The sequence below is a fragment of the Lichenostomus cassidix genome, chromosome 5 (assembly GCF_008360975.1).
Source record: "Lichenostomus cassidix isolate B80296 chromosome 5, HeHo_3.0, whole genome shotgun sequence".
In the NCBI taxonomy this organism is placed as follows: domain Eukaryota; kingdom Metazoa; phylum Chordata; class Aves; order Passeriformes; family Meliphagidae; genus Lichenostomus; species Lichenostomus cassidix.
The window spans coordinates 31,251,087-31,266,996 of record NC_139486.1 but is presented as its reverse complement, the minus strand read 5'-3'; the positions used below and the strand labels follow the sequence as shown (position 1 = coordinate 31,266,996).

The window sequence follows — 15,910 nt, the reverse complement described above, 5'->3', positions numbered from 1 at the left end:
CTTTTAGACATATGCACACTCTCTTTTATTCAAATCAGATCGTTTCCATTTGTCAGGATGCTTCATATAGCCAATAGGTATTGTGACAAGACAATAATATTAAAACAGTATTACCACTGTCTGCAGTGTGAACCTTGAGAATACATCTTTTTTCCATTTTTTAATCAATGCCATCAACTGGATCAAGATTAACATCTCTCATATCACAAAACTATGTATTTTACTGCTCACTTTAAAGAACTAACTTTGTTTTTCATGGACAAACTTCTTTCAGGGATAAAAGACAGCTGGTGGGTTGATAAACTGATGTGAAAAGGCAAGTATCCAACTTGCTGTTTCAGACCTCCATGGTTAAATGGTAAACCCTTTCTCAAGAAGATACATTTACCATCCTATGGATAGACTGCTCTTTACTCTGGTACAGAAAAGCACGGAAATATTACTTTTAACTCGGGAGTATCTGCTCTAGGGTGATGTAACACAGATACAGCTCCATGTGGTTTGAGTACAGGATTCTTTCTGTCTCTGAACAGCTTCAGGAGGTGATGCAGCAGAGCAGAAATCACATTCAGCCATCATCACAAGCAAGGTAATGGCCTAACCAGGGATCTGTAAGACCTTATTATGGGGTTATATCAAATATTCTTTAAATCAACTTTTAAAAGTTTATAATAAATATTACAATATGTAACTGTTATCATAAGGTACATACTTTTTAGGAAGTTTGACTTTTTTAAGATCTTCCTCAGCTGCTGGATGAGCATGAACAATGTGACATCCAAGGGCCAAAAGCGTTCTGGCATAAAAATGGCATTAGAGAAACACAGCATTATAGTGCTCACGCATTGTATAAATACACAGAAGAAATTATAATTAAAAAACACAGAAATAATCCAAACTAATGGTATTTTAAACCCCAAATATTTTAGTTTATCAGAAATAATAAATAAGCCCTTCAAAGCCTAAAAAGGCAGAAATTTATGGCTTGAGATTCGTACCACTTTATTACAACCAACAGGATTTGGTGGTGTTTTCCTTTGTGTCTCTGTAGAGACAAAGTTTTTCTCAATGAGTCTGAATGTATTCCTGGGACTTCTAGCAAAATTAGTAGAACATCTTTGAATGAGATATTTGAATGGTTTCTATATCTTTCAACAGTATGATGCACTTGCAAAAAAAAATGTAAAAGTTTATTTTCTTTTATATTTAAATCTCACTTGAGGGTTTCAGTTGACATTTGTAGATTATAATTCTTCTCTGTCTCAGGCAGTTTCGAAAATTCCACAAGACAAGGATGATGCCGTTTATTATCATCCCGTATCTGCAACAAAGTAACAGAAAAGAGTACTTTTCTGACAGAATCAAGAATCAAAGTAAAAGCCTAGCAAATTCTTTGCAGTAAAGATGACAATATAAGCAATACCATTTATCTTGTTCAATGACAGCTACTCATAATTACATAAATGTACTTCTCCCATGATTCATTTATAATGCACATTATAAGAACTCCGCCGTAACTAACGAAACAACAAATCCAAGGAATCTGAGGAATTTGAATGTTTACAAAAGTCACCAAAAAGTTAATACCACTGCCTCCTTCCAGCTTACATGGTCACCTATTGGTGATAATGTATAGACCACCATTACATACCCTGTTCTACTTCCAAGCCCAGGTTTGCACCAGTTGACTGTACCCAGATAGGTTATTCAAAACATACCTTTCCATATGTCCAGCCCAGTTCTATTTTATTCATTCCCCACAGTTCATGGATATTTTCAGCTAGTTTGTCCCTGATCTTTTCAAGATGAAAAGGAAGAGCAATCTAAGAAAAGAGCATAACAATTCCTGAAGTAAGAAAATGTTCCAGTTACCATACCTTGTACAACCAAGATTATCAAGTTCAGTCAGTACATAAATGGAGAATTGCTAAGAGAGAGTGAAGCTACCTTAGTTTTTATATTGTGAATTCAAATTTTGATCAGATATATGTTACAGGTCCCATTGTTGCAAACTTCACATACCTGACTGGTGTCTATTGGACAAGGGATAAAAGAAGCTTGCGAGAGGAATTGTGTTGTACCCAGCAAATCCCTCACTCCTTCAAAATCTCTTTTATATTCTTTGACTGGTTCCAGTTTCATCTTCTCTTTTGGAAGCAATGCCTCATAACAGGGAGCGTAGCCAGCAGGAGGTAGAAATTTAAACTCTCCATGACGTCCACCCAACAAGAAACGAACTCTGTGCAATTTTCAACAAAGCAATTAGACTCTTGAACAGTCACCATATACTATCATTATGAAGAAATAATTTAGAAACTTAAATATTCATTTTATTGCCATTTACAAAAATGCCTGCATGCTTCATGTTTTGACAAACACCAAAGAGTTACCAAGCATTCACACTAGCAGATACTATCAGTAAAACCATCAGCTACCCATTATTTTTTGAAAATTTGTTTTTGTCAAATCAAAACTAGTTACTTAATGAGGTAGCACATTTAAACATTTACCACCTAAAATCAAATGGTTGTAAGTTGTGAACTTTTAAATGGACTCAGGAATTTGGAAACACAAATCTAATTTAAATTGGACTGTTACTGTAAAAATACTGGGTATTTTTAGAAATAAAATATTTTTATAAATAAAAATATTGGGACTATTGATACATAACTTAAAAGTCTGAAAGTAACTTGTCAGTGCACACATGCAGGCATGCAGGCAGTTGGTACATGAGAGAAATAAAAAACCAAACAAAACACTAAAATCATAATACCTTAAGAAATCAAACAATATTATACCAAATATTACAACTGGGAATGAGTTTCAGAAACATAACTAAGACTCTTAGCAAACTGCTAAAGTGTTCTCTTTGTCCTCAGATATATATTTTCCATATCAGTTTAAGAGTATACCAGGAAAAACAACAAAGACAAAACCTATCCAGCTGCATTCTTTGGTCCTCAAGTGGAAAAACTCTAGAGGTAAACAAACACAGAAAAGTTTTTAAAAGCCTCTGTTCTCTAGGAGTTAGCCCCCGCATTTGTTGTCATGGGGTGATCAGAAGGCTATAGGAATATTATAACTCTCAGATCAACACATTTCATTTACATTTTTAAAAAGATGAGAAAAATTAAGAACCCAGAACACCCTGCTCCACTCATGAACTCAGGATTTTCATGTAGAAACATTTTCTCTGATACTAACAGACACAGATGACAACATACACCTGCTATTGACATCAGCTACTATAAACTACAAGGGAATATGGTCTCATAAAATATAAAAGCAACATCAACTAAGAACGCAAAAAAAATAATTACACCAGTTTGGGCCGATTTCTTACAGTAAAAGCAATGAACACTTTCAAAAGTTTTATATTAATGCAGCTACACAGGAGGGTCACTCCTGAGGAATAAATTAAATTGATTTACTAAATCTTTCCCAGCCCTCCTTTATTCTATTTGATTCTGCAGAAGATTTACTGAATTTATTGAAGGTAGGCAACAATATAAATTGAATATAGTAAGCTTGAAACTCAGTATTTCTGCTAGAAGTAGAAGAGGAAAGAAATTGGTAATATTAGTAAAGAGATTCCAAAACTGCTTCTCATCAGGTCTGTTTCCTACTGTGAACACAGTATCAGTTTTCATGATTATTAAGGTTTTTTACTCCCTGCTGAGAAAACCAGTGACAATTTTAATTAGTGCCAAATGTGGTCCTGTGTTTCAAACGTGCTTTTTTCACTGATAAGTGGAATGAAACAAAATTAATTTCCCCTAGGTCACCAAATATTCATAAAATAACACTTTTCAGACAGTGTAACTTAGTCAAATTGCTTACAGGCTCACATTTCACTTTGAAGTGAAATCATCACTGCACAAATCAGTACTTCCCTGCCTTCCTTCCAGCTGCTGTTTGGGCAGAACTGATGCAACAAAACAGAAGAAATTATACTTGAATTTGGATAATACTTAGTGTGATAAAACAGCAAGGAAAACAATTAAAATTAAGTTGTACTTACTTTACACCTGCTGATAAGCTTACAACAGGGAAAAAAAATCCTTCTGTACTGAAGTTCTCAAACATTCCCTGTACAGGCTGTCCATTAATGCGGAATGAAATGCTGGGTACACCTAAATCCAAGCAGCAGCTAACCACATCATCAGATGCTAATAAATGCTGATTGACAGATGCCACAGCTCTGGGTACCCGACCTAGGATAAAAGTATTTACTAATGAGAAGTTTAAGCAGGCTTAATTTTTTTTAAAAATTATTTATTCAACCATTTCTAATGGAGTACACTACAGATGCCTCCCAGTCTTCTCCCAAAAAAGACAATTTCTGACATTGGATAATTGTTCAGAAGTGTTGAAATAAAAAATTGAATTCTGGGTGTGTGCACACATATTTTGTCTACAAAACCCTATGCTAGATGGTAATAAAATTGATATTAATAACAATGCTAATATGATTGACAATTGAAACACTCTCAGATGAGAATTAATGTCATAAATTTGACTTCAGTGTGTTTATGTATGCTGTCCTTAAAATACACCTTTTATTTGCATGGTCCAACTCTATTATAATTTTCAGAGCAATTAATACCTAGATGTATATGGCATTTAAAGACATGGAGAAATATGGGTAGATTAATGATTTTGCCTATGTGTCTTGAAAACTGCACATTAAAACACAAGCCAAAAATTGAATTATATAAAAAATAATCTTAATTTACTGTGCATATGAGAGAAATCTGGAAGAAAAAATAATGTGCTAGTTCGGTATTAAAGACCATACACACAAGGACTAAAATAATGAAATTGGCAGTAGTGTAGCAATTATTTTGAATTGACAAAACTGTCTTTTATTTAACTACCAAAATTTTCATTCAATTTATCAGATCTATCAACAGGCATAAGAATCACTTCAACTGTAGATTCAAAGTAAAAGATTAATGCAAATGAAGATTCATATGGAATCAATTTATCTGAGATCAATGCATCCATTGGTTTTGGACAGATAAAATTAAGTCAGTATTGATCTAGATCTGGATAATGCCTTCCTTTGATCAAAATCATGAAAACAGAAGCTATCTGCTAAAAAGCCTAATTGGTATAATTCAATACTGGATAACAGACAAGAAGTCTGATCTGAACTTTATACATAACATCATGAAAACCAGGAGTTGGGAATGTAGCTCACTATGAAATAGTATGTTAGATATACAACCAGAAGGTAAGGGCAGGTAACTGCTAAATATAAGAATAATTGGTAGCTGACAAAGTACTCACCAGACCACAGATGAAGTCCATCAAACCCAAAAGAGTAGAGGTCATCACCAACACCATTGCCTCCCCATCCTTCTCCACCTCCAGGATAGGGGGCATAACCTGAAGTAGAGGCCCATCCAACTCGTAAGTGGGTGGGTTCTGCCGTCAAGAATGGATCAACCTGATCAATTATTAACTCAAAGTACCACTTCTTGTATTGTGCAGAGCCCTCAGCAACACCCAAAAATATGTTTGGTCTTATGCTAAGAAAGAAAATGTAAGCAAGTTAGTGTAAACATAAAGCGTGACATATGAATTATATCGCTGTATAACTGTCAAATTCACTTTGTAAGTACGATATGAGTGTAGATACCCATATTTTGCTTATATTATTTTAAAAGTGACCCATTTTGTATGAACTAATTAAGCTGCTGTAGAATCATCTTCTCAGGTAGAGGTTCCATGCTTTGAAAAACTTACAGTCAAAATAGGAATGACAAGATCATTTCCTAAAATCAAAAAACCAGGAGTGAGCTTGCCAGGAAATCAAGTCCTCTTAAAACACACTAGTACTGCACAATATATTTACATACTCTGTGCCTTGTTTTGACTCAGAAACAAACAACTTTCATGCTTCCATTTTAGAGCAGATCTGATTATGAATTAGCAACTTCTTTTTGAGCATAGTTTCCATTACCAATGCCATATTGTTTGGGTTTTTTTCAGAAGTTAATACATAATACATAAACACTTCCTAAATTGTACTTCTTGGTATTGAAAGCTTTGGGACATTTCTTAGGTTACAGTATTTTTTACTCAGTTAGTTATTGAAGACATGGAAGTTCAATTTTTTTCTAATAAAACAATAAAACATATCACTATACCTTGTCACATCATTAATCAAACGCGTTTGCAAAAGTAAGTCTCTTCTAGGCAGTAAATTGTCACAGATCAAATTTTGATTGGCACGGACTGCAACTCCGTTACAGACACAGAGAGAGCAAAGCAAATCGAGAACCTTGAAAGAAAAATCAGAAGGAAGTCAGATACAGGCAGTTAGCTGCATACATTATTATTCAATTGTCAGCTTAATTTACACTCAGAATAGACCTAAATGAAGGAATATAATGCCCATTATTGTTTTCTACATACTTTTCACATATATAGACCAGGTATAGTCTGTACTACTGATAGAGGATATCAGGCATTTGTGGAACATAAATTCAGAACACAGGGTTTTACAATGCCTCAAAAACCTTCCTTTGAGATTCCTTATTCTCATTTTGATTAGAAAAAACAAAGCTAAAACAGCTGTGTCTCAAGTCTTTACAATGTTTTCATTCAATGTCATTAAAATTTTGAAATACAAAATTAAATTCTTTGATAAATTTTCTGCAGCCCAAAAACTTCCTGTGCAAAATTAGTGGACAATTCTCAATTGTAATTCTCTGCTTATGAATCTCTTCTGGAAAGAATGTTTCCTAGATGAGAAACAATCCATTTATTTATAAAATTAAAACCACAAAGTGAACAAATAAAAAGTTCACTATAAAGCAAACCAGAATTTCAGAGGGGTGTTCTAAAACTCCAGATTTCCTTTTTTTCCCCTTAAGTCTGAAAATTTAAAGAGATTGATATCATTCTTCCAGAGTAGTGGAGCAAGAGGTTTTGGAAGAGAGAACACAGTAACATAGTGTTGGTTAATGCTGAGGAACAAAGCTGCACACTTTCGCAGAAAAAACAGAGAATCTTAAATATCTACTTGACCTCTGACAAACAGTCTCTGAGGAAAAAGCCCAAATGGTCCAAACTTTTACGCATCACCTCCAAGACAAAGACACATCTTCACACCACTGATTATGTTATCACTATTGTACAACACCAGAAACAGGAGAACATAACATTCATTTTAGCTACTCCTCTCATCTGCCCAGTGAATTTAGCACAAACCCACCATCAACAGCTTAAGCTGTTTAAGGTAATATATTATCTTAAACACTTTTCTAAGTCCCAGCACACGCATTTTCCCTTCTACCATCCCTGCTATTGGGCAGGAACCATATAGCAGAAAGATAGAGATAATTATTTAAAGAACCACGTAAACTCTGACTCAGCTGTAAAGCATCTTAGTAACAATAATGATTACCAGAAACTCAGAGTTTACATGTAAACTGTTTAAATAATCTCTTTGAATTTTCTGACTGTATTTCTGATAGAAGGCTTTTAACTTAAGAAGTCCCTCAAATCAATAATTTCAAGGACAATTTTGCTTATTAATTTTCTTATTTCTGTTTCATATTTCCTAAATCTCAACAGAACAAGATACACTGTTTATGGAATAACAGATAAATTCATTTCTTCCCACTCTTTATTACTTTCTGAGGTATCATCAAAGACATTACAAATGGAAATGCACAAATCCATTATCCACTATTACTCTTCTCCTGTGTACATTTTCTTTTGCTGCTCTAAGTTCTCACTATAAGGTCTACATTAAGATATTTCAGACAAAAGGTTCTTTGTAGGTCACTGGCATAACACAGTAATCTTGCTAAGAGCTAAAAATAGTAAGCTAAACTTACTGCTGTGATTTCAACCTTTTTTCTTATTCCTATTTATATCAGTTCATTGTCCTGAACCATGCTTAAAACTACTTTTCTCCTTTACTGCATCTGTAGTTGGTTAGGTTCTCTGTATTAGTGATTTACAAGAGAAGGTAATTTCAGCTCACTAAAACTTTCTCTGTTCTTCCTCGAGGTTATCAGTCTTTCAAAAAAAACTTCAATTGAGGAAGGAAACTCACATCAGAAAATCACACAAAAACCTATATCTTCGTCTGTGTTGTGATGTCATCCTGGTTGCAGCCAGAAACTCTGTTCACCTTCTTCTATCATAATAAATTGCATATTGATGTCTAAATTAATTTCATCCAGTATTTCTTCTGGAAACTCAGGGGTTTTTTCTTTCTTCTGAACACCTGTGTTTTCAGATATTTGGATTATTTTTCTGATTTCTCAATTTTTTTTTTCTTTTCTGCTACTACTATTATTACTCAAGTTAGGAATGACTGTGCAGGATACAGTTCTCTATATCTGTGGATACAATGGTAGTCTACTGCTTCTGCAGAGCCCTGAATCACAAAGCAAGCTACTCTGCCCACTTTCTTACAACCACCACAATACTTAAGTTTCCAGCAAATCCAATGTTCTGACTGCTTACCAATATTCCTTAACTGTTTACTTCTCATACATATTTCCTGTATTTGAAAATTGCTGCAAAGCAATTATATAACAAACATTCTTTTAATCTCAACAAAGAAAATTTGCAGATATACTTTAAGGTTATTTTATTCCTTCAAAGGTACGAAAATCACATATTTCCATGTAGACATTTCTGATTATTTCCCCCTACAAATCATTTTAAGATTAACATTACCTCCTTAGTTTTTCCAAACATACCTTGTAGTTGCGCCCATGTTTATCCAACAGTGAAATTATGGATTTGATGTGTTCCTCAGATATTAGGTTTAAAGCTTCTGGGCTTTCAATCAGGATGCAGTGCAAGACTTCCAAAATACCTAAACAAGGGCCACAGAAATAACATTGTCATTAAATCACCTGCACAACTGAACACAATTGAAAAGCTCAGTAAGTTATTCCCTTAAAAGAGGCTATCTTTTCTCTGGCCTAAAAAGAGAATGAAAACACTTCTAAGGAGTGTTAACATGAATATGGTACTTTAGGAATAAATACATAATAAAAATATTAATTTCTATTTTCTTTTGAAAATAGCCACGATTTTAAAACTACTTGAGAACTTTGCAAGTTTAGCTCCTTCTTTATAATGGAAGAGGTAAAGGTTTTAATAAGGAGCACTGTATAGTATATTAATATTTTGTTGAATGCTCCACTATAAAAAACCCCCTGTAATCTATACCTATATGGGGTTTGTATGCAAACACCCACAAACTGATGTTATTTCATGGTACACTACTCCTGACACTGTTCGACCCAATCCCCCAAACCAACCAAAAAAACCCCCAAAACAGAAAAACCCAAACCCCAACAGTGTATTCATTTTCTAATACGTGTTGGCTTCAAGGAAAACTGCTCTGACAAAAATGTAAAACAGACATTAACCCATAGTTAACTTACATTGTAAAAGTAAGTCTCACCTGAGGAAGATTCTAATCTATCCAATTTACTGATTAGCCAATCGAGGTTACTGGAAAATTGAGTACAGTTGTTTCTGTTGCCATGAATGAGAGCAGCTGGAAAAAAACACAAGGCATAACAAGAGATTTCCATTTTAAATCACCAATGTTTATCATATCTATTTAACACAACTTTTAGAGGAACTTCGTAAGACAATGAACAGAGAAGTCCATATATGAGATTTTAATTACTTTGAATATCAGCAACCAACACAGTTTCTAAGGAGCACACAGTTTATGAAGTTGGCTGGGATCTCCTGGATAAACAATAATCTCAGCAAAAAAATGTCTTGTTAACGTTTTATTTTGTTGTTCAATTCTAATAGAAGTTATTTGCTTGATGCAAATGTCAAGCACTCTCATGATCATGGGGCTGAAGCATTTCTTTTTCTATTACTTCCTACCAAGTGTGGGAAGATCATATGCAAGTATTGCTGTTTAGTTCTACCTTCTGATTACAACCTTGTAGAAAGCATAGGTTTTAGTCTTTCAGTAGTGCAGATGGCACTTTTAAAGTTCATCAACATTGAAGTCTTCTAAGCAATACTGCTGGCTTTCTTCCTTCTAGAAGTTACTACTGATCATAGAGGGGAAAAGGCAACAGAAGAGTACCTTTTGGATACAAATGTCAATGATTTTTATTATTAAGCATTATAAATGTTACATCAGAACAAATGTGTTCAAAATGTACCTGCAGCTGAAAATCAAGACAATATCTTAAAAAAGCCCACAGTGCACTAAAGAGTTGTTTTTTTCACCCTACTTTGCTTTAAACTCATAAGACTGTAGCAAAATTCAGGGAATGGTAACTTTTTACTTTCTGAGGCAATGAGATTTCATTAGAAGCACCGGCATGTTTGTTCTATGTGAATAATCTCATGCTTCAAAGCACTTCCCCTGGTTCCTTTTATTCTTGTCTTAAGTCTCAATTTCCTTATTTCACTATTGGTCAGGACTACCTTCCTTTGTAATGAAATTAGAATGCATTTACACACCATCAGAAGACAAGATTCTCCCAAATGAGGAATAATGCAAATTGAGTATCAAATAAGAAATTTAAGGAAATACACGTATGCATACTTTTTCTGCTTTATAATTTTGGCCATTCTACAACATGGAAGCAGTTTGCTCTAGAAACTCTGGCACTGATATAGAAAAAATATTTCCACTTCTGTTTTACGTAATTATTTTATTAACATTTAAATCTAAGCCTCAAGTGACAAACATGGATTGAGCAGACCTGATTATTATTTTTAGACTTTTCTTCAGCTTCATATAAAAAGACTGTTTTCTAATTTTTCTAATTTTTATGATAACAATTCATATCTATTTGCATTTCACAGGCGCATTTAAATTAAAGAAAAAGGTTTTGGCATGCTTCACAGAACTTTGTCCTAGGTGAGATCCAATTTTCAAATGTATCATTGATCAATAAACTCTGTTCTCTGTAATAAATAGCAGTAAGCGTATGAAAGAAATTCTGTAATTTACATAATAAACTGAATAACACACAAAATATTTGGTGGTGAAGCAGCAAATAGGATACCGGGGTTATTTTTTTACATCAGTACATTTTTGAAGAACTTACCTAACAATTTGTAAAGGAGATTCAAAATTTCTTTCCATGATGTACCATGTTCTTCTCTTGTAATTCCTGCAAAATGAGCTGCGCTGTTGTAGTCATTTAAGCGATCAATGCAATTCAGAACTAGTGCCAGCATTCCCTAAACACATATGACAGAGAGGAAAATGAACTGTACATGAAAAAGCATTGGTCATTGTTATTTCAAAGATTTTTTCCTGTATAAGTTGAAATGTTGCATTATCTTAAAAGAAGAAAATCCCAAACAACAAACCAATTGTGCTTAAAAGGTTTGAATATATATTTTCCTGTACAAAAAGCATTACTTTTAGAGAATGATTCTAGACTGTTCCTTACACAACTCAGTATTATAAAAAATAAAGGATAAAAAAATCTGGAAAACAAAGCTTTTAAAATTTTCTTTTTAAAAAAAGAATGAACATTCTTTTTTACAAAAAAATCTTCCTTGCATACAGAAAACACCCTTTCCATTTATATAAAAAGGAATTTTTGTTGATTAAAAGAGGAGTAAATTTTACAATGCAATAAAATATCTGTAAAACAAAGCATTTTAAAAAAGAGATTTGTAACTTCAGTTTGATTACAGACTCATATGGTATTGAAAACCTGCAAGCAATTCAAACATGCCTAAAAACATCATAAAATATGCTCAGTATTTACACAAAAATGTAGTTACTCTATTTTCAGAGAGGAGCAATTCAAAATTTATGTAATGCATATCCTTCTCTAAAACTGGTGTTCTTAGAGTTTCTAGAGGTAAAAAGTTACAGGCAGAAATGACATCAGAAATAACATCTATTCTTGACCCAGGTTTTATTATTCATTTGGAGTATCTAGGTTGTGTAACTTCACAGAGAGTAAACAAAAGTTTTTGTAAAAAATGTTCCTTGTAAAATAAGATCTGTTTAAAGATGCTCAGAAGTATTAAGATCAAATTTTATAACAGAGTTTGTGGCTTGTGACAAGTTTAGTATTTTTTTATATATCTATATCTCAGCTAGGAACTTTACATTATTGATCATATGCATATATCTAGATATAATACACATATATCTAGATTCTTCTCAGTGTTTGTAACACAATATTCTTAAAATGAAAATAATGTAAAAATCCCTCCCTCTATACCTCTTCTTTGAATAGATTTTGTCTGTTTTTGAGTGAGCGAAGTTTGTTTTGCTTTTCTTCATGTTGCAGGTCTTCTTCGGGAAGCTGGAAGTAAGTGATCAGGTCTTGCAGAGTCTGAGCCATCTCCTCAACAGGCAGGGCAGTGGGTGATAGTGCTCTGTTGTTTCCACTACAGAAAACAACAAGACTGGCAGCGTTAATCATTTTCCCACTGTAATTTATAGTATTATATAGCAGCCTATTCTCTTTTGGTATCTAAATCAAGTCTTGTTACACATATGACATATGAATATGAGCAACAAACGATCTGAATTGAACATCACTCAAACATCTATTTTTTGGGTGTCCAGCACTCAGAGATTCCTGAAGTGGAATCATGTTTCCCTTTCTGCACTGATATAAACAGAGAGAATATTTTTAAAAATTAAAAAAAATTAGAAGAAGAAACAATATAACTCAGCAAAAAGATGAAACAGGGATGAATGCTCTATCAAAGTTCCTTTTCTATGGTAATCGATTTTGTTTAGATACTTCAAATCCTATTAATATTATAGGTTTAACATGCAATTACAGTAGCAGTTATTGAAGTTATACACCCACAGTTTTCTGGAAAAAGAACACAAGAGTAACAGGTAATCTTAAAAGGTAATGAATTAGATCTTCTGTATCTATTCCATATAGCAAGTAAAGAAGGGTGGGATTCAAAAACAAAGAGTTTCAAGGAATCTCAGTTGTCAGTGTAACAATGTCTCTTTCTGTTCAAGTATTTTCTCAATCTTGTGTGATAACCCAGTTTTCCACAGCCTGACTACTATAAATAGTAACATCTAGCAGGCACTGGCTGCTGGCAAAGGTGGCTCTGTTTTCTTATCCTCAGCCAAAGAAATACAAAGGAGTAGTGTAGGTTTTTGAGATACTGAAGTATTATTTAAAATTCAGGCTTACATGATGGGTTCCATGGAAGCAAATCATTAATTACAAACTCTTATTTCTTTTTTTTTTCCATTAAAGAGGTAGTAATAGAAAGGTGACCACTTGATCACCATAATTAAAACTTCTGCAAAGCACTACAAAAAATAGTTTCTTCAATGCTAAATACGTTCTTCTGGATTTCATTTTACAAAGTTCTAGGTACCATTAAAGACTAACTAACAGAGTTAGACTAAGATCAGTTAACATGTTTTCTTCAACCTGGATTATGATCCAGCTTGCTTCTGGCTTCAAGGTATTAGATTTCATGTAAACAATCTCAAATAAACTCTTTTATCTATTTTATGGCATTACTAATCAAATTGCAGATTTAGATCAGTAAAAATATGTTGCTAATAGCTTCTAAATTCAAATACTTGAAAGCAGGAAATAAGGATTGTCTTAGAGAAATTCTTATAATTTCAGGAGACTTTAAAAATAGGATAACAGCTACCTTATAAAGTGGCTGAATAAGCTTGTAGTATTGCGAATTATTCGAGCAGCCTGGGATTCCTCACGCTGGCATCTTTGTAATGTAAGACCATCATCCATGTGACCTTCTTGGTGTAATATAACCTATTGAAAGTCAGTAATTATCACAATAATTATTTTAAAACACTTTTTGCTTTTAAATATGTTTTTACTTATTTCAATACTGCACTGAAAAAGGTATTGGCATATATACAGATGTGTTAATCACTTTATCTGGAAACCCATTAAATAACTACAAACCCATTAAATAACTACAAGTTTTTCAGTCTCACGTAAGTTACTTAGACAAGGCAAAGTAATGTATCTTTATTCTTCCACAAGTCATTAAAAAGATACTCTTGAAAATATTTTCAAATTGTAACAAAAAATGTCATTCTTTCTATATTCTAGCAGTCAGAGAAAGAGGAACTTCACTTTCTTATGCATCATTTACTAAAGGATTCATGCTTTAAGACTATTGACAAGAAAAATCAGGTTGGAATGACAAAATAAAAATGACAGTGCAGCTAAAGGACCAAGAGTATTTCTGAGCAACTTCTGATTCATTTAACTATTTCTCCAAAATATGTTTGATTCTTATCAGAACCAGATATAAATATCATATGAACTTCAAGCAATAACGGAGATCCTTTGGTGGGGTTTTAATCTTTCACTAAATAAACACACAATGTCACAGAAAGCCAGCATCACTTTTAGGCATCACATAAACAAGTCTTGGTCATTGTGAGTCATTAAATCCTACAGTAATTTTGTAAGAAGTAAATCTTAATTATCCTGCTTCTTTGTCAAATATGAAATCTACTGAATTCTCCACCAAAAAATGTATCCTTTTAGCTTTGAGTTAGTAAAAATTTGCAAACCACCTTCCCAGTTGGCAGAGTAATTCTGAGGCCATGAATAGTTAACCAAGAAACAGGTACTGTTATATAAGTGGTTACTGCTGTGAGTGGGAAAGTTATTTACCAACAGCTTTTGTACATACTACCATATACATACAGCAAAGCACTGGAAAGTGAAGTTTTTCTGCACTTGGCAGAATCTAGATTACACATGTGCTCTGTTTCTTCAAACAGACTGAGTGAGAGCTTTTAAAAGAGACAAACATCACCTGTTGAGTTTATCTGTACAACAGAATCCACAGAAATATGATGGAGAAGACTTGGAAGATATTTGTGAATTATTATATTAACACCATTTTCTTAAACAAGACTAGTTTAAAATTTGGTCATATTTCCTCTTTTTTTCAGATATTTCTTTACAGTGAACCACACTGTGTGTGATGTGACTTTGCCAGTTTAAATATCACTGTTTCCATAGAAAAGGTCCTGAGGTCTCTAAACTGAAGAGTAAGTGAAGATCTGCTCTTCCCATCACAAAACTAGTAAGAAAATATTTGACAATCAGATAACATTTCCTCAGGCTATTGTATGTAGTGCCAGATTTTGGAGCTACAGGAATGAAAACATTTGACAGATAGGGTATTAAAACTGTCATGCCTTGCAAAATAATTGCATCTTCATCATTGTAAAGCAGATATGCACTCTTCTCCCTAAGTATGCAGTGGATGAGGGAAAAGTCTTTTAGAAGGACCTAATCTTTCCTATTTCTCTGACAAAAAACAAAACAAAACAAACCAGAAAACCAGCTAACAACCCAAACCTCAACTAAATCATCCAGAAACATCACCATGACAGGACAGTACTATTTAGAATTTCAGTAAGTATATCACAGACAGAAGCATCCAGCACTGACTATATCAATTCCTCAGTAAAAACACCTCTCTGCACATAAAAAGGGGCATTTGGCAGTTCCTTGCTTGTTGAAGTACAGCAAGGCACTGACCAACACTGTGAGCAATGGCCTCCAGAACATGAATCCAAATCACGTAGCATATGCTTTTCTGTTCCCTGAGCTCTAGCGTTTCAGAGCTCTGCAGGAGTTCACTGCTTGCACAAAAGCAAACTCTCAAACAGAAAAGATAGACATCCATCACTCACTGGATGGTGAAAAGATGTTGACTAGAATATAGACGTAAACATCATCATTACCTGGCAAAATCCTGAACCCTTGGGTTACCACAATCTCAGAGAGAGAGAGACAACAAATAGAAATTCTGGCAGTAATCATGCAACAAAAGCCTCATAAATGATGCCAGATTTTCTTTCATATTTGTTAGGATAATAATTAGATGCATGAAATTACACCAAGCCAAATAACAGAAATTTTTACTTGGAATT

The 15,910-nt window shown here is 33.6% G+C and overlaps 1 protein-coding gene across 8 annotated transcripts in view; it reads right to left on the bottom strand.

The window, feature by feature from the left end:
* RYR3 (ryanodine receptor 3) overlaps positions 1-15,910 on the bottom strand; it is a 187,543-nt gene that overhangs the window by 104,741 nt on the left and 66,892 nt on the right. For all 8 annotated transcript variants that reach the window (XM_085062056.1, XM_085062051.1, XM_085062052.1 and 5 more), the window contains exons 12-23: positions 13,636-13,757; positions 12,213-12,381; positions 11,073-11,208; positions 9,446-9,541; positions 8,730-8,848; positions 6,156-6,289; positions 5,293-5,534; positions 4,022-4,214; positions 2,023-2,239; positions 1,719-1,823; positions 1,218-1,321; positions 713-796 (exon numbers count right to left, since the gene is read on the bottom strand). In XM_085062056.1, the coding sequence (XP_084918182.1) occupies positions 713-796; positions 1,218-1,321; positions 1,719-1,823; positions 2,023-2,239; positions 4,022-4,214; positions 5,293-5,534; positions 6,156-6,289; positions 8,730-8,848; positions 9,446-9,541; positions 11,073-11,208; positions 12,213-12,381; positions 13,636-13,757 (1,721 nt within the window). The remainder of the gene's footprint in view (positions 1-712; positions 797-1,217; positions 1,322-1,718; positions 1,824-2,022; positions 2,240-4,021; positions 4,215-5,292; positions 5,535-6,155; positions 6,290-8,729; positions 8,849-9,445; positions 9,542-11,072; positions 11,209-12,212; positions 12,382-13,635; positions 13,758-15,910) is intronic.